Consider the following 22,646-nt stretch of genomic DNA (forward strand, 5'->3'; position numbering starts at 1 on the left):
AGAGAAGGACAGGCAGAGAAATCTTCAGCCTTCTCTGCCAAAGGGGTTCCTAAAATCATCAGAAATATATATTTTTTGATGGTCTTCGGAGACCCCTTTTACAACCCACTCATAACCCCCCCCCCCCGGGCTCCCTGTCCCCAGGTTGAGAAACACTGGTCTACCGTGTTTCCCCAAAAATAAGACAGTGTCTTATATTATTTTTTACTTCCAAACATGCTCTAGGTCTTATTTTCTGGGGATGTCTTATTTTAGGGGAAACAGGGTAGAACCTGTTTCTGCAAGGTGTTCCCTTCTTGTTAAGAACTGATGTTGGCATCCTGAGTGAATAATTTACAGGAAGTGCTCTGCCAGTAAAGGCAAAGGAAAGTGAAAACAACAGTGTTCTCTGTAAGTCAGACATGGCTGCTGCTCCAAGGGCACAGGATCCCTTGCAGGATCTTTGTGACGAAGCCACTTGTCTTATTTGTCTGGATTATTTAAAGGATCCTGTGAGCTTGGAATGTGGGCACAACTTCTGCAGAGCCTGCCTGACCCAGACCTGGAAGAAGTCAGGCAACATAGAGACCTCCTGCTCTCATTGCAGAGAACCTGTTTCACAAAAGAACCTCAGGACAAATCAGCAGCTAGCTAATCTTGTTGAAAAAGTGAAGATACTCAGCCTTCAAGGATCCAAGAAGGCAAAAGGCAAGGAGGGAGTCTGTGAGAAACACCAGGAGCCTCTGAAGTTTTTCTGTAAAGATGATGAAACCCCCATCTGTGAGATGTGTGACAGGGAGCATCGAGATCATAGAAGGATTCCTCTGGGGACGGCTGCTCAAGACTACAAGGTAAGAAACTCTTGTGGAGTTTGATGAGGGAAGGAAATACCTGTGGAAAATTCCGGGGGGGGGGGGTATGTGAAGATGTGCTTGTATTAGAAAATCTTATCGCTGGGCTCGAAATAACAATTTCTTCCCTGAAGTGGGGAAAAGCCATCATTAATCAAAAAGGTGTGTTGAAATAGCTATATGTGATGGTAAAATGGAATTTAGTCACTCTTGCTTCCCACCTTTTATTAATGGGTTAATCTATCTTGAAGCCTGCAAATTATAGGATTCTAGTAAAATTATATCTTTCTGAAGGGCACCAAATGGAGAAGGTTAAAACAAAATTTCTCTCTGCAGTTGTAGCCGCCTTGAAACACTGCTAAAGTGGCTGCCAGTCTGTCCTGTTTAGCACATCCAGTGAGAAAACTTGGAGTTTCTTCTCCATGGTTAAATGTCATGAACTCCACTTTGTGGTCCCATTTCTTAAGGTTGGCTCTGCATCTTGTGGTGCAAGAGCGCAGTCTGTTCAGCACCTTCCAAGTCACCCATTCTACTGTGTGCCCAGTGGGGAGTCTCTCATTTGTTTTAGCCTGCCACTTTTGGACTTTCGCTTGCTGAGGAGTTCCTGCGAGTATCTCAGTAGATCTTAGAAAACTGTTTCTTCATTTAAGGCATTTTGAGCCTCCGGTGGCCTAGGGGGTAAAAGCCTCGTGACTTGAAGGTTGGGTTGCTGACCTGAAAGCTGCCAGGCTCGAATCCCACCCGGGGAGAGTGCGGATGAGCTCCCTCTTTCAGCTCCAACTCCATGCGGGGACATGAGAGAAGCCTCCCACAAGGATGGTAAAACATCAAAACATCCGGGCGTCCCCTGGGCAGCGTCCTTGCAGACGGCCAATTCTCTCACTCCAGAAGCAACTCCGGTTGCTCCTGACACGATTTTTTTTTTTTTAAGGCATTGGGCGTGCTGGCTGATATCTGAACAGGGGATAGGCTGGAGATGTCTCTGCCTTGGTCCTTTCATTACAGGCTGTTACTTCCCAGTGGATGTTAGGTGGTGCAATACCAGCTAAACAGTATAATTGCAGCAAGTTGGAGGAGGCCAAATGTGATCCCTATCTGCAAAAAGGGGGGAAAAAGGATGACCCAAACAATTACTGTCCAGTCAGCCTCACGTTGAAACCAGGCAAGATTCTGGAAAAGATCATTAAGGAGGTGGTCTGCAAACACAAGCGAATGCAGTCATCACTAATAGTCAACATGGATTTATCACAAACAAGTCATGCCAGACTAATCTGATCTGAATTTTGATAGAGTTGCAAGCTGGGTAGATGCAGGGAATGATGTGGTTGTAGCTTATCTGGATTTCAGTGAGGCCTTCAACAAAGTCCCCCATGACCCTCTGGCAAGCAAATTAGTCAAATACTGCATGGGCTAGGTAAAACAATGGTTAGGTGGATCTGTAATTGGTTAAGCGAATAAACCCAAGAGTGCTCCCCAATGCTTTCTCTTCATCATGGGAAGAAGTGATGAGTGGAGTGCCAGAAGCAGGGTTCCGTCCTGGCCCCGGTTCTGTTCAACATCTTCATTAATGACTTAGATGAAGGGTTAGAAGGCACGATCATCAAGTTTGCAGACAACACCAAATTAGGAGGGATAGCCCAATTTGGATAGGAGCAAAATTCAAAACGATCTTAACAGATTAGAGAGATGGGCCAAACTAACAAAATGAAGTTCCACAGGGACAAATTCAAGATACTCCACTTAGGCAGAAAAAACTGAAATGTAAACATACAGAATGGGGAATGCCTGCCTGAACAGCAGTATGTGTGAAAAAGATCTTTGAGTTCTCGTGGACAACAAGTTAAACATGAGCCTACAATGTGATGCGGTGCCTAAAAAGACAATGGGATTTTGGCCTGCATAAATAGGAGTATAGTGTCTGGATCTAGGGAAGTCATGCGACCCCTCTATTCTGCCTTGGTCAGGCCACACCTGGAATCACATTGTATCCAGTTCTGGGCACTGCAATTGAAGGGAGATGTTGACAAGCTGGGAAATGCCCAGAGGAGGGCAACTAAAATGATCAAGAGTCTGGAGAACAAGCCCTATGAGGAGTGGCTTAAAGAGTTGAGCATGTTTATCCTGCAGAAGAGAAAGCTGAGAGGAGACATGATAAGGGCCATGCATCAAGATGTGGGAGGAAGTCATAGGGAGGAGGGCGCAAGATTGTTTTCTGCTGCCCTGGAGACTAGGATGCGGAACAATGGCTTCAAACTACAGGAAAGGAGATTACACCTGAACATTAGGAAGAACTTTCTGATTGTAAGAGCTATTCAGTGGTGGAACTCTCTGCCCTATGGAAGTTTTTAAACAGAGGCTGGATGGCCATCTGTTGGGGGTGCTTTGAATGTGTTTTTCCTGCTTCTTGGCAGGGGGTTGGATTGGATGGCCCATAAGGTCTTTTCCAACTCTATGAGTCTATTATTCTATGAGTGGTATCAAACCATGGCAGAAGTTTCTGCCTCCAACTCTAAAGAGAAACATGATCACTCTGGATCAGTTATATCCATCAATAATGTCCATAAAAAAGAGAAGGCCCAATTGTCACCAAGGAAGAGGAGAAGAACTTCAAGACCTTTGCCAGCCTGCACATGGCTCAGGCCAATTCTCGGCCCTTTGACATCCAGACAAAAAGAGCCAAAGAAGCTGCCGAGCAGAAAATGGAGAAAAAGAAATAATGATTTCTTTGCTCAGGGACTTGGGGAAAAAGAAACAAACATCTCACAGTTCAGGCAAATATTCCCATTTGTGATGCACAATCTGGCAAAAAAAAGTTCTGATGGACTCTGTTGTTATCTACTTAGTTCAAAGGACATTCATAAACTTCACAAAAATAATCTAGGCAAAGAAAATAAAGGCACTTTGGTTCTTTACAATTGGTTGTTTAGAGCTCACACCACAACTCAGTGTGAACTTTGCTTTTGAGAGGCAATAAATAGAATAGAATTATAGGTTTTTTTCTTCTTCTTTAGAGCATGTCAGCCATCAGCTACTCTCATAAGAATGCATGGATGACTTTCAAATGAAATCATGTGTCATAAAGGATCAGTGTGATAAGGAAACAGTCAGACCTCTGGTGGGTTGGCACAAAGAGAAAAGTGTGAACCACTTATTTTGGCTCAAGGATTTATTATTTAATAATAAATAATAATAAATAATAATAATCAGCTGGCACAACAAAACATTGCATGGAAAGTTCCTTGACAAAATTGAAGGAAAAGCTGATAAGGAGAAGACCTGGCTCTGGCTCACGAATGGGACCCTGAAGAAGGAGACAGAAGGCCTGATCCTTGCAGCCCAGGAGCAAGCCATCAGAGCAAAGGCAATTAAGGCCAAGATCGAAAAATCAGCTGATGACCCAAAATGCAGACTGTGCAAGGAAACCGACGAAACCATTGATCATATCCTCAGCTGCTGTAAGAAAATTGCACAGACAGACTACAAACAGAGGCACAACTATGTGGCCCAAATGATTCATTGGAACTTATGCCCCAAGTACCACAGTACCACAGACATCACAGTTGTGGAAAAGAACAATTGATGTTGCCATCCCAGGTGACAGTCGCATTGACGAAAAACAACAGAAAAACTCAGCCGCTATCAGGAGCTCAAGATTGAACTTCAAAGGCTCTGGCAGAAACCAGTGCAGGTGGTCCCGGTGGTGATGGGCACATTGGGTGCCGTGCCAAAAGATCTCAGCCGGCATTTGGAAACAATAGACATTGACAAAATTACGATCTGCCAGCTGCAAAAGGCCACCCTGCTGGGATCTGCGCGCATCATCCGAAAATACATCACACAGTCCTAGACACTTGGGAAGTGTTCGACTTGTGATTTTGTGATATGAAATCCAGCATGTCTATCTTGTTTGCTGTGTCATAATAAAATAATAATAATAAGACTTTAAAGGTCAAAACTAACACTTTGTTTTTTGCCTGGAAACTAATTGGCAGCCAGTGGAGTAACTTCAGGATCAACCTTGGTATCCTTCTGGAACGCCTGGGAGGTTTGGGAATTTGAGGCACTGGACCTAAAGACATAAAGATGGTATGACATGCAATGGTAACTTCATGACCAGACTTCTGGAATGTGCTTTACATTGGGCTACCATTGTACCAAGTTCAGAAATTCCAGTTGGTTCAAAATATAGCAGCCAGACTGGTTACAGGAACATACAGGAGTAAGCATATTACTCCTGTATGTTCCTGTAACCAGTCTGGCTGCTATATTTTGAACCAACTGGAATTTCTGAACTTGGTACAATGGTAGCCCAATGTAAAGCACATTCCAGAAGTCTGGTCATGAAGTTACCATTGCATGTCATACCATCTTTATGTCTTTAGGTCCAGTGCCTCAAATTCCCAAACCTCCCAGGCGTTCCAGAAGGATACCAAGGTTGATGGTATTATTGAAAGTCACTGAGAAGCACCAAAAGCGTCTCATACCCCTTGTTAATGTTAAAATGGAGATTATCCACTCAGGCAATCATAGCAGTCCAAAATACATATCTTGCTCTGAAGCTGGTTTGAAATGAGTCAAGGAAGTGTCTGTCATCCAAGACTGCCTGGATTTGGAGGGCAACTGCCTTTTCAATCATTTTGGCCCCCCCAATAGCAAAAGTTTTGTAATTATAAAGGTCTAGTAGATCCCGGGGGGACTCTTCTTCAGCAGTGACCTAACTACTGCTTCTTTTAAACAGGATGGAATATTCCACTCCCTGAGAGATGCATCCATGATTTGTTGTATTTGAGATTGAATTGCATCTCCTCCCTGGATGACCAGCCAAGAGGGACAGGGATCAGGAAAGTGGGTTGTCCTTGTTCCTTGTCCTAGCTGCTTGTCCACATCAGTGGTACTCACTAATGGAAACAGATAAATTACATCCAAAGATATTAAAAGAACTAGCAGAATAATTTTGGAACCACTTTGAGAATTCCTAGAGAACAGGACAAATATCAGCAGACTGGAGGAGTGAAAGGGTTGTCCCTGTCTTCCCAATGGCTCCTTTTGTATTAGATGTATTTGACTATTTCCAGATGTTTCTCCTTTTTAGATTCTAATTCCCTTTGATTTCGCTCAATAACAAACTTTAAAAAATAATTGCAGATGACAAGTTAGAAGACATGCTTATCAAATTTGCAGATGATACCCCAGATGACAGAGTTGGAATCCAAAATGCCTTATAAGATTAGAAAGCTGGGTAAAACTAAGAAAATGAATTGCAACACAGAGAAATATACAACATTGCACGTGTGTGTGTGAGTCTGTGAAATGTCGCTGTTACCTTCCAATGAAAACTGAATGTTTGTTTCTCTGCAGCTTTTGATACGTCTTCGTCAGGATGATCTGGTGAAGAAGAGAGAAAAGATTCTGGCATATAAAACAGAGACAGAAAAGGAAGCCCAAGAGCTGCTTGTAAGTATAGGAGTGAATGTGATTACAGAAGGAACACAACTTAAAACAATGTGTAAAATCCATGTTATAAAATACAGCTTCATCATATAAATCTTTGGATGGCGTGAAGACTGATCAGAAATCCCACACTGTGACCTTGAGTGAGTCACCAATTCTCAGCCTCAGAGGAAGGGAAAGGCCACTCACCCTCTGAATACATCTTGTCAAGAAGCACCCATGATAGATTCATCTTCTGGTCACCATAAGAGGGAACTGACTTGAAGGCAAACAGCAACAAGGACTTTTATCTGACTGTTTGCCATGAAGACTCTGTTGAAATTCCTCCTTCTACACAACTATTGATGTGCCAGAAGCCCTCTCTATTTTTCACTTCTGCATCTGTCTCTTAATGTAATACTCATTCATTTACTTGCTTTTTTTTCCTACTCACTGTAGAAGCAGGCAAAAACAAAAATGGAAACAACCTTAGAAGAAATCCCAGAAATACAGCAGTTTCTGGATAAACAAGAGCAACATCCCCGGTCCCAGATGGAGGAGCTGCAGAAGCAGATTGCACAAAAAAGAGATGAACACTTGGTCTTACTTTCCCGGGAACTTTCCTCTCTAGAAGGTTTTATCCAGGAGTTGAAAGAGAAATGTCAGCAGCCACCAGCAGAACTGCTGCGGGTAAGACTGAGCAAAAGAAACTAGCTGCAGGGCCAAGGGAAAGCTAGATACAAAACTTCAATATTTTGGAAGTAGTTCTTTCTGGCATGGACAAGATCCATTAAAAAAACCTTCACTTTGGTTATTATGGAATCAACTAGGCATTATTTTAGTTAAGCACAACTACCTGCATTTTGAATATGCTGTAATGTTGTTCTAGAGCAGTGGTTCTCAATCTTCCTAATGACACAACCCTTTAATACAGTTCCTTATGTTGTGGTGACTCCCCAACCATAAAATTATTTTTGTTGCTACTTCATAACGTCACCCCTTAGGACTGTCCATGTTTGTGTGGCGATGTTGTTCTTCAGACTACAGGCCGTCCCCAAGTTACAAATGACTACTAGTTAAGAAAGGGGCTGAGACAACAGGGAGGGAGAGGAATCTATCCTTCAGAAGGGAAGTTCATTCTCGAAAGGGTTATCAAAGGGAAAAGTGTCTCCACTGAAGTTTCAATCCTTGTTTCCAATTTTTTCAAAATCCAATTCTCACAAGGATGGAAAGTGAATAGGGACACAGACAGCAAAACAAATACCACAAGGGTTTTAACCCTTCCTTTATGCTATTCAGAGGTAGTATATGTGTGTGCATATATATGTATGTATATATGTATGTACAAGACAAGATAGGTTGTCTTTGATCTTTAGTTGAATTTGTATGTAAGCCGAATACATACATATATATGTATGTATTCTGGCTTACATACAAATTCAACTAAAGATCAAAGAGAACCTATCTTGTCTTGTATATGCTTAAGAGAAGGGATGAATTTGCAATGACTTGAACAGGGATGTGGATGAGAAGGTCTCATCTTTAGAGGCTGCTCTGATGTGACTTCAAATCAAACCTGGCTATTGGAAATCTTAAGCAAAAACCATCAGCGTCTTCTTGGCCAGGTTATGTTGTCAGTACAGTAGAGTTCTGGTTATCTGACTTCTGGTTATCCGACCTACCGTATTATCTGACGTGCTTGCCAGAGGGATGAAACTCTTTCCTTCGGCAAGCACCCAGGACCTACACTTTGGGGAAGCCCAGCGGGTGCTGGCCTGAGGGATGAAGCTTGTCCCTCAGGCAACTGCCCGCATTTGCCAGGAGGGGATAATATGGCCTCCCTATTATCCGAAAATTCAGATTGTGTGACATTCCGCCCGTCCATTTATGTTGGATAACCGGAACTGTACTGTATTGCTTTCCTCTGAGGCTGAGAAAGAAAGATAGAGTAGAAAGGGGAGGGGGAGAGAAAGAGGGGAAAATAGAAAAGAAAGGGGAGAAGGGGAAAGGCAGGATGACAGAAGGAAAGAGAAAAATGGATGGATAGAACGAAAGGGAGGTGAGAACAGGAAAGAGATAGAGGAGGAAAGAGAGAAGAGTAAGAGAATTATCATTGCAGGTGGACAGACAACTGGTGCCCCTTCCTGAGTAGTGGCAACACCATTGACTTGAGGAGCTAGGGCCCCATTGGCCATCCATCTTCACACCCAAAGGCCTGGGCAAGTTGTCTGAAACTCTTGGAACTACTAGGCAAGGGACAGGGCTCTGTTTTCACTTTGATCGTCAGGATGTTTTTCCTAACATTTGGGTAGAACCTCAAAGTCAATTCTAGTCTCCAGAGTAGCACAAAACGAGCCCCTCACCTCCTCAAAATGATATCCTTTCGACTGTTTCAACATGGCTGTCCTGCCCACCCCTCTTCCAAGCGAAAGAGACCCTCCAAAGGGCTGCGCTCCGAGTCTCCCCTCCAAATGTCACCTGGCTGAACAAAGGCAACACCCCACCAGCCAACGGCAGCTCCCTCTTCCTCCTTTTCCCTGCACCTGCATCTCTCCCACAGCACATGGGGCACCCCCAGAGGAACACGCTCATCATCAAAAGAGAATTATCAATAGAAAAGGGAGGGATTGAGAGAAGAAGAGATGAGAAGGGAGGGATAGAAGGGGTAGGAAGAAGGAAAGAGAAAGAAGGTGAGAGAAAGATAGAAAGGAAGTGAAAGAGGGAGGCAGGAAAGAAAAAGGAAAAGCGAGAGAAGTAAAGGGGGAGAAAGATGGGAAGAGAAAGAAAGAAGGACAAAAGAAAAGAAAGGGATATAAAAAGGAGGAGAAAGAAAGTAGAGATTAGGAATATGGATACTCTCTCCTACTTCCTCGCAAACAACACATATAAATTAAGGAAACAGACTAATTGGGAACCGGTACTAAATTACCTTAAAAAAGAGAAAATTAAAATAATAACTTGAGAATAGTATGGAAAAAAACCCGAGATATAGAACTTCCCCGGACCATAAAGAATAGAGACTCCCGGAGACGTTAAAAGAATAATGGATGGTAAAATATTAGATACACCATTCAATGTAATGGAAGTCATTTTATTACTATGATTTCTTTCTTCTTCTTTTTTCTTTCTTCTTGTTTGTTTCCCTTTCATTAAATCTCTTTCTTGTCTTTCTCTCTCTCTTCTTCTTTTATCTTTGCTTTCTTCTTTTGTGTTTATAAGATTTCACGGTGGATTAGGGATGTGTTTTTACGACCAGGGGTTTATCTCAATTATTTTGGTGTCTTATATTTTCTTATATTAATTTAAACTTGGTATTAGGTATCAGGGGGTTTCTCTGTATTTTTCTGGCGGTATCCCATTTCAATTTTGTTATATGTCTGTTTGTTGCTATTTGTTTCTTTTTGTTCTTTGTTTTTTTTAAATTGTATTCTTTTTTCCACTACTTCCTGTGTTTATTTTTTTTCACCACTATGTGCAAAACTCAATAAAAATAAATAAATAAAAGAAAAGAAAGGGATATAAAAAGGAGGAGAAATAAAGAAGGAAGGGAGAAAGAAGGAGGGGAGGAAGAGAGAAAGAGTAAAAGAAAAGCCAGGGATGGAACAAGAAAGAAAGAAAGCACGTGGAAGGGGGCCAAGGAAGCAGCAAAGCTCCAAGGAAGAAAAAGCCTTTGCAATTTCCGTGGCTCACCACCTGTACCATGCCTGTTACTCTTGCCCGCATCTGACTGACTGCCATATTGAATTGAGCGGGAGACAAGTTGAAAGTTTAGCAAAGGCAGGCAAAGGAAGAAGAAAAGCTAAGGAGAGGAGGCGGAGAGAGCGAGCGAGTGTGTGTAAAAAGAAGCTTCTTTCCTTCCTCCTCTCCTGCCTTCCTTCCTTCCTCAGTCACAGCCGGACGGGAGCGCCTCTGAGGGACCTCCATTCTCCCTTCTGCTCCTCAGGCTGCAGGAGAGAGCAAGGAGGGCCTGGCTCAGCCTTGGCACGAGCAGTAGCAGGAATAACGTGGTACAGGCCCTGCCACCACAGAGGATCACCAACAAGGGCTCCGTGCTGCTCACACCGCAGGAGAATGAGGGACACTTTGGCTTCCTGGGCAAGAAATGTGTGAGAGGAGGAGAGGGGAGAAAGGAAGAGAAAGGGCGAGAAAGAATAAGAAGGGAAAGGGGGAGAGAAGGAAAGGGGAGAAAGAAAGGGGGGTGCTTGCTCCCTTCTTGCATGTGCCTCTGTCTCCCCGAATGGTTGACCCCTCTAGGGATCACGATCCCAAGGTTGAGAACTGCTGTTCTAGAGGGTACCCTGGGCCCATTTACACCAATACAAATATAGCACTATCTATCGTTTTAAATGCCATGGCAACATCCTATTGAATCCTGCATTCCCAATTTGGCCTGGGGGATTTGGAATTCTCAGCCAGAGCACTCTCATACCTTTTCAAACTACACATCCTAAGGTTCCAAAGCAATTAAAGTGAAATAACCATTCTATTAGTCTAGTTTGATGAAGGCTCCTAAAGTCTACTACTACACCACTGGTACAGAAGGAGCGAAAGAACCAAGCCTTATGTACTGAGAGACTAATCTATCTATATATATATAAAAGGGTAATTAAATTTCAGCCTAGGACAAATCAACAAAACTACACATCCCAGAAACACCAAACTTGGCAGCACAACCACTCATCTATGCCTCTACATTCATACAACAAAAAGAAAAGAAAAATAAAGTCCTAATTAGAGGGAGAGGAATAATTGTTTTCATCCAATTGCTGCCAGTTAGAAGGCTAAGCTCCGCCCACTTGGTCTCCTAGCAACCCACTCAGCCCAGGGGACAGGCAGAGTTAGGCCTCACTTAGGCCTCTTCCACACTGCCTATAAAATACAGATTATCTGGTTTTAACTGGATTATATGGCAGTGTAGACTCAAGGCCCTTCCACACAGCTATATCACCCATTTATAATCGGCTTTGAACTGCATTATCTTCACCCCACACTGTCATATAATCCACTTCAGTGTGCATTTTATCCAGCTGTGTAGAAGGGGCCTCCTACTTCGCCACAGCAACGCGTGGCCGGGCACAACTAGTTCCATATATAGGAGCTTCCAAGATGCACTGCATGTATGCGTGGAACTGAATATTCCTCAGAAATGTTTAGGATTTTGATTAATTTGTATTTACAGATAATTACATGAGTAATTTAACTGAAATCAAAGCTCTTATTTAGTATTTTTGTGGAATACAAACTTGTTAACAGGTGTTTCCTGTCTGTCAACCCTGCATGTCCTCAATTTTAACTGTTCCTTTTTGCTCTTTTGAACCATTCAATAAGGAGACTTATTGTTGGGATGTATCAAATAAAAAAAAGACAAAAGGAGACTGAGGAGGATTTGGTAGAAAAGAATTCAAATCTGAGGAGGTCTAGCTGTAGGCAAGAAATTGAGAGGTCAGACAAGTCAGAAGGAGAAAACACCAGGGAACTCTAACTGCCCCTTTCCTCTCTGTACACATAGTGTACCCTCCAGGGTACACATAGTCTTTGCATAAGGATAGTTGCACTATTCCCAGTTTTGAAATTACAGATGTGTCCTTTGGGAGGGACAGACTGACTTCTCATTCAGTGAAGAATCAGATATGTGAGCAATGACATTCCTCTTCTTTTGTTCTTCTCCCCTCTAGGATGTGAGGAACCTCTTGCAGAGGTAAGTGGATCCCAAGCCTTTTCATTAGACATAACAGGTGATCCTCTGATACTCTGTGGAAGAAAATGAAGGCCTCTAACAGGTCACAGATACAAATATTGCCTTGCTTTTGATTGTATGGCACTCTTGTCCCATAGCTAGTGTCACTGCCATAGCAGGATCTCTACTCATTGTTTGTTGTATTTGTTTACTCAGCAATATTTATCCTGAAATGGCAAGCTCTCTCTGTACTTTTTAAAAAAAGTAATTTTCAAGAGTGTCTCCTTCCCTCCCTCACTAATCTATGTTATCAACACTTGGTAGGACAGCAACCAACTTAGCAATAGGAACAACAAGAAAAGCAGGTTGGAAAGGGACTCTGGCTGAGATCCTAATATCTTCCACCGTGCATAACACATCTCTCAGCCAATCAGGGTGCTTGAGGTCTAAAGAATGACACCAGTGGTTCCTTTTCCCAGCAAGACAGAAATTGGTGGTGACAGCCCCATACAAGTCAATTGAACTAGTGGCTTGAACCACTTGGATGCTTCATGAGGGAGCAAGGGTTGCAAGTGTGCCCTCTTCCTTGCAATGTTCCTGCTGCTAAATATAAGACTTGGGGATTCCTAGGAACAAAACAAAGTTTCTTTTAAACTTTCCGGCGAGTGCACCTTCTTTCTGGCACAAGCATTACATTGGTAACAATTTAGAAAAATTGTTTGTTTTTTTATCCTTCACTGGTTGACTTTGTGGTTTTAGGAGGCAAACAGAGAAATCATCTGTATGTGCTCCTGAACCTCTGGAGTTTGCTTCCTACCTTGACTTCCTTTATTTGCTCCTCTCAAGGATTCTGGTTTCTGAACTAGATTTGTGGTGGGTTGACTTTGTTTTTCTCCACTAGGTGTGAGGAGAAGCAAACATCTGAGAAGCCAATGGCTTTCCCTCCAGAGCTGAAATGGAAGGTCTGGGAGTTTTGTGATCTAAATTCCTATCTCGTTGCTGCCATGAAGCCATTCCGAGGTAAAGAGATGTGTCCGCAAGGAGTTATGCTGGTCTCTGCATTGGGCTAAGAGGAAATATGAGAAACTCTGGTTTTTGTGTTGTCGAAGGCTTTCATGGCTGGGATCACAGGGTTGTTGTATGTTTTCCAGGCTGTATGGCCATGTTCTAGAAGTATTCTCTGCTGACGTTTTGCCCACATCTATGGCAGGCATCCTCAAAGGTTGTGAGAATAGAACAAAAACTCTGGAAGCTTCCCCGCTCTCCTCTCTTTTCCTATGTTTTACTGCTCAGGTGTGATGCCTGGAAAATGATTGCACAACCTAACTGTAAAAAATATAACAGAACATCTAACGAAGGAAAAATCATGTCATCAGCAAAGTGTAGCCCTGCCTCCTTAAGCTTGTACAATTCTTCCAATATAACAAATTAGCATTTGTTTCAGTTTCTTTTTAAAACATTGATGTGAGATGACTACTGTGAATTGATGATGTGGTGCCTGGTCTTATATTTGTTTTGTTTTATTTTAGCTGCTTTCCTAGATGCTCTGTTACCTGGACTAGAGCTTCAGAAAGGTAAATTTCCAATGGTGGACAAAAATCACAGGAGGGATGGTGCCATTTGCCTGGTGGCATTTCACCAAACCAATTTCACTATCCCCCTCCATGTCACTCTTTCTATTCCTTTGTGAGGCTATTGGTTGTAATTTCATAAATCAGCACCAGGGATTTCTACCATTTTTTAAAAAATGTGTGTTTTGCTGAGGGAATTCCATGGTTTGAAGGGCAAAATATCTCCTCTGAGTTTTTTTTTAAATTTGAACTCATGCTGGGAGAAGTGGGATATAAATTAATGAAATAAACTGAATTTAATTTCTGCTTTGAAAGGGTGCTTCTGCACTGTAGCATTAAAGCCGTTTGATACCACTTTAAGTATCATGCTTCAATGCTATGGAGTCCTTGGTGTTGTAGTTTCACGAGATCTTCAGCCTTCTCTGCCAAAGAGTGCCTCACCAAACTAAAACTCCTAGGATTTCAAAGCTGAGCCATGGTAGTTAAAGTGCTGTCAACCTACATTAGTTCTACAGTTTAGATGCACCTAAAATATTTCATGTATTGTTCATGGCCCGAAAGACTCACAGTAACCCAAGAATGTTTGTTTTTCAGTGTGCAAGTAGTCCCCAAGTTATGAACAAGATAGATTCTGTAGGTTTTTTTAAAGTTGAATTTGTATATAAGTCAGAACAGGTACATAAGTGTAGCTCCAGCCATATCATTGTGTTCATTTTGCTCTCTGCGTCCCCTTTCAGAGGTTTCATCTCATTTTCTGTCCCTGGGATATTTGGATTTTGAAAAATACTGCTTGTGGAAACAAGGATTCATGAGGAAGCTTCAGTGTAGACCCCTTTTCCCCATGATAACTCTTTCAGGAGTGAATGTTTCTTCCGAGGAGGAGATTCCTCTCACTCCCTGTTGTGGAAATGGAAGGACTCCTGTCCCTCTAGTGATTTGTGCAAATGAGGGTGTTTCAGTAGGTGCTTCCGTTCGCACAACCAGGTGATAGTCAGTACCTCTTGACATGGCCTCTTCTATATGACCATTAAAGAAACAGAGGCCCTTTTTTCCCAACAAACCCATTCAAAGGTGATATTATCATATGATTTCCCTCAAAATATTAATTGCAAAATAAGGCTAACTTCTCTTTCTGAGAAGAGACCAGCAGTATCCTTTCTTCTAGACAGAGTCCACACAAGTAGAGTTTGAATCCTCTCATGATTGAAATACTGATTTCACAACAAGCAGTCTTTATCACAATTATAAGAAGGATGCTTTATTATGAGTAGAATGAAGTTGATTCTGTGCTGTGTTAACCCTTTCTGTATCAGTTCTTCTCTCAGCTCCTTCTGCTTCTCTTTGCTTTCCTTCATCTCTCTCTCTCTTTTTGTCTCCAACAGCAAATGTCACTTTGGATCCAAACACAGCGGGCACCTGGCTCATCCTGTCTGAGGATCAAAAAAGTGTGAGATTCGGAGACGAGCCTCAAGACCTGCTTGACAATCCTGAGAGATTCAGTGACCGAGCATATGTGTTGGGACAAGAGGGATTCACATCTGGCAGGCATTTCTGGGATGTTGTTGTGGGAGAGGAAGGAGACTGGGCTGTGGGGGTGGCCAGAGAGTCTGTTAGGAGAAAAGGCCTTGTTAACATTGATCCTGAGGAAGGGATCTGGGTCGTGAGCAAGTGGAGAGGTAAGTATCATGCTACCAGTTGGCCGTCTAGTACTGATTTCCTGCTGAGTGAAAAGACCAAGCGGGTCCGAGTCTGTCTGAACTACGCTGCAAACCAGGTGGCCTTTTATGATGCTGATACGGGAGACCAGATCTGCCTACTTTCAGAAGTCCCATTCTCAGGAGAGACTGTCTTCCCATTCTTTCATGTGCATAAAAAAGGCCACCTCAGAATCTCACCTTAGAGCAGGCAAGCCTCTTTCATGGGACTTGTTCTCTAAACCTGGATTATAATAAGGAGTTTATTAAACTCTTCTTGAAAAGTGTTTTAAAGTGAACAATTAAAAAATGTTTTTAATTTTTGTAAATTGTATAGAACTCTCTCTATATTTTTAATTGTGTGTATGTGTGTGTATTTGTTTGTTAAATAATTCTTTATTATCCAAAATTTTATAAAGAGATTAAAAAAGAAGTGAAACGCTTAGGGTGGTGTGAGGGTAGGTGAGTTGGGGCTGGGGGGAATTGTCTGGAGGGGAAGGTGAGGGATTGAAGGGAATTAAAATAGGGTTTGGGAGGGTTTTCTTTATGACTTCTAATTTATCCTTCTGAGTAAAGAGTCTATTTTGTAATTTATTCTTGTCGACCACTCCATATTTATGTTTACCAATCAGTTTTACTCGAGTTTAGATATTTTTTTACTCCAGTCCAATCTATTGCTTTCCTTGGTTTCTCTTTGTGTATCATTAAATAGTAGGTTAAATTGTCCATATTCATTATATCTATTTTATTTACATTTATTTACAGTATTTATATTCCGCCCTTCTCACCCCGAAGGGGACTCAGGGCGGATTACAATGAACACATATATGGCAAACATTCAATGCCAACAGACAAACAACATTCAGTTTTAGACAGACACAGAGGAATTTTTTAACATCTTTCCAGCTTCACGGTTCCGGCCACAGGGGGAGCTGTTGCTTCACCGTCCATTGGTGGCTGTTCTTCCTCTTCTTTTCCTCGTGAGCAGTTTTTTTATGGTGTTGTAGATTAGTTAAATTAGCCTCCCGCATAAAGCGTCCCTAAATTTTCCTACTTGACAGATGCAACTGTCTTTCGGGGCTGCTAGGTCAACAGCAAGCCGGGGCTATTTTTTTTTTATGGTCGGAGGCTTAACCCGACTCGGGCTTCGAACTCATGACCTCTCGGTCAGTAGTCATATATATAGCAGCAGGTTACTAGCCAGCTGCGCCACAGCCCGGCCCCTAGTATTTTGGATGGCCATTCTTCTTTAGTGGGAATGTCTTTGGTTTTCCATTTCCTCGCGAAGATGGTCAGATGAGTAAATATAATTTCTTGATTTCTGTCAAATTTCATGTCTGTTAATCCTAATAAATAATATTCTGGTTTCATTTAGTGTTTGGTTTCCATTATTTCCTGAATTGATTTGTGGATATTCTTCCAACAAGTCTTTGCCCTTTTACAGCACCACCACATATGGAAGAAGGAGCCAGTTTGTTCTTCACATTTCCAGCAGAGATTTCAAACATTTTTATAATATTATTTGGGGCATAAAGGTTACAGATCAGGATTGTTTGGTTGTCTAGTTGAATTGTGGTGGCAACTATTCTTCGTCATTGTCTCTAGATGCTAATTTTGGTTATAGTTTTGGGTTTATGTATAGTACTACCCCTCTTTTTTCTTTGCTGCTGCAGAGTAATATTCTTTCCCTAATAGGGTGTTGGCTAGATGGGATACATGTTTCTGGCAAATGTGTGTGGTTTTTTTTTTTGTAGGACCATTATGTTATAGTTCCCGTTCTCTCCTTCCCTTTATTTCTTTGTTTATATATTCTTTGTGTGTAGGTTTCCTTCCTTTCTTTTCTTATGTGTACTTCCTCCTTGGATATTGAGATCTTTTCCTCCTTTCTTTTCTCTTCTTACTTCTTTCTTCTCTCTTTTACCTTCTTTTTTCTATCATCTGTCTTCTTACTACTTTCATCTATCTTCTTTCTTTTTCTTTGCCCCCCCCCCCCTTTGCGGACCTTTCTTCTCTTAAGTTCTCTCCCTTTCTCCCAAAAATGTCTGCTTCTTTTCAACGAGACCCTTCTTTTTCCCATTTTCTTACCATTCCATTGGGGGTTTGCCTTGTTCCTTCCTTTCCTTGCTACGGGGAGGTGGATCTGAGCTCTCTAGACTTAGTGCTCGATCTCTTCTGCTGCTTTCACTGTCCTTGAGTGCCTTCTTTGCAGAAATCGTCTTGGTTTTAGATGCTCCCCTCTCTTCTACTCTTGCTTCCTATTTTCTTCGTCTTTTGTTCCAGCTACACGCTGGACAACCACCCTCTTTCTTTCTTCTTTGCTTAAATAAGAGGAGTTTTTAGGCACAACAATCTTTGCTCAAGGTCAGTGGCTGCTCATCTCCATATTTTATTCCTGTATTGTTTTCCTCCTGGTCTGCTCTGATTCCCAGGACTATCCTCTCTGGGCATCCAACTCTTCAAGATCCTCAGGACCAAGTTTATTCCTTAATAGATTTAATAAGTTTCATGAGGATTTGGAGGTTTGAAGATTAGAGATTGGATCCAATTGTATATATTTTATATTATACTGTATATTGTATATTAGATTCAAGCTTGCTCTGTTCATGTGGAGGCTTGACTCATTAGGAAGAAATTATTTGCTGCACTTATGTTTCCTTTCTGGTCAGTTTCTTGCTTTGAAAAGTGCACAGAGTCGGCTGTTAGCCCAGGATCAGGTCCCGGTTTTCCCTAATGCGACTAGCTCTACTCTGTGGGTGCTTCGTCCAGGCTATGGACTCTCCTCCCTTGAGAGTGATGGGTCTCTTTGGCCATTGGTTTGCCACCCTGCAGATTTAGCTAACCTTCGGACCTCAATCCATCTGAAGGTGTAGAGCTGGCACTCGTTTAAGTCGCCTCTAGAGACTGGCGCAATGAGAGCCCTCACTGTGCCCATCCAGTTGCCATGCTGTTCCACCCGAAAGCGTACTCAAAATATATTTTTCATTGAGTGAGCCTGTTTTCTATTTCTCCAGAAACCCCCAGGGAGGTTTCACAAACCATAGTCTTCAAAACTCTGATTTATGCAAGTATTACTTTTTGCTCTTCTTTCACATAAATTTTATCAATATTTGTATGTATGTATTTTTATCCTTTACAATTTTATCTTGTAAATTGCCTAGAGCATCTTGGATGGAGGGCGATTAATAAGTAATTAAATGATGATGATGATGATGATGATGATGATGATATCCTGTTTCATAAAGAGACAGTGGCACATTAATATGCCTTTAATATCACGGAGTTATCTTGTCAAGATCTTGAGTTACCAATGCTTTTCCTCTGAAACAGAGTGTTTTGGCCAAAGTCACCTCGTGGGTTTCTATGGTAAAGTGGGGATTTGAATCCTGGTCTCCAAAATCATAGACCAAAGCTTAAATCACTATAGCACACTGGTTTTACTTTGCAGATCTAATTCTCATAAATGATATAGATTTTATAATCCTATAGCCTTGGGTTGCCATGTTTTCAAAATAGCAATAAGGGGCAGGTCTTCTCAGAAAAAGAAAGCCATCTTCAACCTCAGCAACACGGAATGGACGAAGGATTGGGGGAAATCCAACCCCAAATAGGGAAACAAGTTGTCCAGGAACACTTGGCCTCTCTAAACGAATTCAAGTCCCCAGGGCCAGATCAGCTACACCCAAGAGTACTGAAGGAACTAGCGGAAGTTATTTCAGAACCACTGGCAATTATCTTCGAGAGTTCTTGGAGAACGGGAGAAGTCCCAGCAGATTGGAGGAGGGCGAATGTGGTCCCTATCTTCAAGAAGGGAAAAAAGAACGACCCAAACAATTACCGTCCGGTCAGCCTCACATCAATACCAGGCAAAATTCTGGAAAAGATCATTAAGGAAGTGGTCTGCGAACACTTAGAAACAAATGCGGTCATTGCTAATAGTCAACACGGATTTACCAAAAACAAGTCATGCCAGACTAATCTGATCTCTTTTTTCGATAGAGTTACGAGTTGGGTCGATACAGGGAATGCTGTGGATGTAGCGTACCTGGATTTCAGTAAGGCCTTTGACAAAGTCCCCCATGACCTTCTGGCAAACAAACTAGTAAAATGTGGGCTAGACAAAACTACGGTTAGGTGGATCTGTAATTGGCTAAGCGAACGAACCCAAAGGGTGCTCACCAATGCGTCGTCTTCATCATGGAAAGAAGTGACAAGTGGAGTGCCGCAGGGCTCTGTCCTGGGCCCGGTTCTGTTCAACATCTTTATTAACGACTTAGACGAAGGGTTAGAAGGCACGATCATCAAGTTTGCAGACGACACAAAACTGGGAGGGATAGCTAACACTCCAGAAGACAGGAGCAGAATTCAAAACGATCTTGACAGAGTAGAGAGATGGGCCAAAACTAACAAAATGAAGTTCAACAGGGACAAATGCAAGATACTTCACTTCGGCAGAAAAAATGGAAATCAAAGATACAGAATGGGGGACGCCTGGCTTGACAGCAGTGTGTGCGAAAAAGACCTTGGAGTCCTCGTGGACAACAAGTTAAACATGAGCCAACAATGTGATGTGGCTGCTAAAAAAGCCAATGGGATTCTGGCCTGCATCAATAGGGGAATAGCGTCTAGATCCAGGGAAGTTATGCTCCCCCTCTATTCTGCCTTGGTCAGACCACACCTGGAATACTGTGTCCAATTTTGGGCACCACAGTTGAAGGGAGATGTTGACAAGCTGGAAAGCGTCCAGAGGAGGGCGACTAAAATGATTAAGGGTCTGGAGAACAAGCCCTATGAGGAGCGGCTTAAAGAGCTGGGCATGTTTAGCCTGCAGAAGAGAAGGCTGAGAGGAGACATGATAGCCATGTACAAATATGTGAAGGGAAGTCATAAGGAAGAGGGAGCAAGCTTGTTTTCTGCTGCCCTGCAGACTAGGACACGGAACAATGGCTTCAAACTACAGGAAAGGAGATTCCACCTGAACATCAGGAAAAACTTCCTCACTGTGAGAGCTGTTCGACAGTGGAACTCTCTCCCCGGGGCCGTGGTGGAGGCTCCTTCCTTGGAGGCTTTTAAGCAGAGGCTGGATGGCCATCTGTCGGGGCTGCTTTGAATGCGATTTCCTGCTTCTTAGCAGGGGGTTGGACTAGATGGCCCATGTGGTCTCTTCCAACTCTACTATTCTATGATTCTATGATTCTATGATTCTATGATAGTTCATTCCTATATTTATGTCTTTAATATTTATTTGTTATTCATCATTTTCTTCTTTTGGCTGCTGCCTTTAAAAAAATAAAAAGAAAGTAACTGTAGCTCATTTCTACCCTTCATCTTTTCTTCCTCCCTCCTGAGGTGAGAGTAGGCAGAGAGTGTGGCTATTTTGAGAGTAATGTCTAGTCCTGCATTCAGGAAGATAGCATTGACATCTCTGGCAAATCTATCCCCATTTTAAGGAAAGGTGTGAAAGTGGCATCTGACGGTATAGTGGCCATTTTGTGCCAGGAAAGGAAGGCTAAAAGGAAAAGATTTTTCAAGTAAAATTTTTTAAAAAAGACAGTACTCAGGGCACATTCATTGGAAGAAGACAGAGAGAAGGGTTCCCGATCAGTCACACATTTTGAGCTGCGGGGGAGGGGATTATTTCTTGAGGAAGATAAAGGCGCGTCATTGTAGCTGCCTTCTTTTCAAGCCTTGGAAGACTTTGGAACCCTTTTTTTTTTTGCTTGAGGCAATTAAAATATTACAACATCCAGTATTGCTGATCAAGCAAATCCTGAGGACTTTCCTCAAGATGTTTCTTTCCAGTGATGGAGGCAGAAACATTGTCCCCACTCCGAACTGGAGCAACTGTTTCCATTGGTTTTGCACAGGCAAATGTTGGATCCTTAGGGGATTTTATGTATTTGTTAGAGCCCCCCTTTTTCTGTTCCTTTTTGTATTCCTTATTGCTTCAGTTCTAGATGAGTTACCTTCCTATCATTGGCTGTAACACATACTAATATTGAAGCCAGGTTCCTGCCTGCTGGAATGATGGTGGGCATCAAACCACGGCAGGATGTTTCCGCCCGCATTGCTGAAAAGTCTAAATATTCAGGAATGTGAAACTATGGAACCACTACCAGATGAATAGATTACAAAAATTGTGAAATGACTGAAATGGACAAATTAACATTCATTCTACTACTAGAAAATACACAAAAACTGCAAGAATAATGGAAACTTTTTATGGGTTCTATAATAAATCAGAAGAAGATGACAGGATTTGTGAACTAAAAGTATTATGAAATAATACATGTGTATAAACTATATAACTTGTATATCTAAGAGCAAAAAGAAGTTTTAGAAAATTGATGAGTTAAAACTTCTGAATTAAAGTAGAAAAGTGTATGACTTCAAGAAGGTTGATACTATAGATATATACATTAATATAAGATTTATTATGTGTAAATCCTATGTAAATTACATATAACTATAATAAATATTTAAATGTATTTTACTAATCTACTAACAAAAGAAATTAACTGTAAGATATGCATATAGTTGACTGCAGTAGAGAGTAGAAAAAATAGAATTTGAATTAATTAATGGATCAAATAAGGAGAAGGAATACTATGCAGAGTTGGAAGAGATGTGTTGTAGATCAGCCATCATGGCCTGTATTCCATCAAGAGATGGAGTTGGAAATAGATGATGCTGCGGATTTTGCAGACAATTCTGCCCCAGACAGAGGCCCCATGGCCTTGCAGCTGCCTGATATGGTGGTTTCAGAAGAACCTCTAATTGGCAAACATTCCGAAGTATCCTCATCGTTACCTACACCAGATGATGTTGACCTGGGTGAAGATGAGACTTTTAATCGGAAGGAATTTGTTACAAAAGATAGAAGCAGGAAAGAGGGAGTGAGACAGAGTCAAAGATTAGCTCTCATGTCGGATGGCTAACTTTCCCATGGGAAGTTTTTGTGGGTCCTGTACTCCTTAATTTTACAGGCTTGGGATTCCTTAAAAGGACCCCTCACTGTATTCTCCTTGCGGTGTCAACTTTGCCTTTCCTCAGAAAAGGTTCCAGTTTCCAGCTCCTTACCTTGTCTCCTGACTCCATGCCAAGTTCCTAGTTCCAGGCGAGTCACGCCATACCGCGACTCTTGAGTAGACCTCGCCTTTGCACCAAGTTTCCTCGTTCCTGAATCGAGATTGACTCTGCCTTGTTTACCTTGCTTTCTTGCTCCTGCAAGTAGATTTAAAGTTTGCAGATTTGCAGCACTGTGTTCCTGCTATTGTTCAAGAACAAGCTATAATTTCTTGGAGGAAGCTGTCAAGAGTCAGATGCCAATTTGAGAGCAAAACAGAGTTTATTCAAGAGATAGTCCAAAAATAGACATAAACACAAAAGATGGCTTTAAACACTTAACTTTCAGTGTTTAAAAGCAGTCCAAACAAAAATATATCAA

The 22,646-nt window shown here is 42.0% G+C and overlaps 1 protein-coding gene across 1 annotated transcript in view; it reads left to right on the forward strand.

The window, feature by feature from the left end:
* LOC100560312 (uncharacterized) overlaps positions 1-16,572 on the forward strand; it is a 57,551-nt gene extending 40,979 nt beyond the window's left edge. The window contains exons 13-19 of the mRNA XM_062969314.1: positions 360-830; positions 6,189-6,284; positions 6,720-6,950; positions 11,936-11,958; positions 12,839-12,957; positions 13,467-13,511; positions 14,891-16,572. Coding sequence (XP_062825384.1) covers positions 360-830; positions 6,189-6,284; positions 6,720-6,950; positions 11,936-11,958; positions 12,839-12,957; positions 13,467-13,511; positions 14,891-15,408 — 1,503 coding nt within the window. The 3' untranslated portion in view covers positions 15,409-16,572. The remainder of the gene's footprint in view (positions 1-359; positions 831-6,188; positions 6,285-6,719; positions 6,951-11,935; positions 11,959-12,838; positions 12,958-13,466; positions 13,512-14,890) is intronic.
* The last annotated feature ends 6,074 nt before the right edge of the window (positions 16,573-22,646 follow it).

The sequence above is a fragment of the Anolis carolinensis genome, chromosome 2 (genome assembly GCF_035594765.1).
Source record: "Anolis carolinensis isolate JA03-04 chromosome 2, rAnoCar3.1.pri, whole genome shotgun sequence".
Taxonomy (NCBI): Eukaryota; Metazoa; Chordata; class Lepidosauria; order Squamata; family Dactyloidae; genus Anolis; species Anolis carolinensis.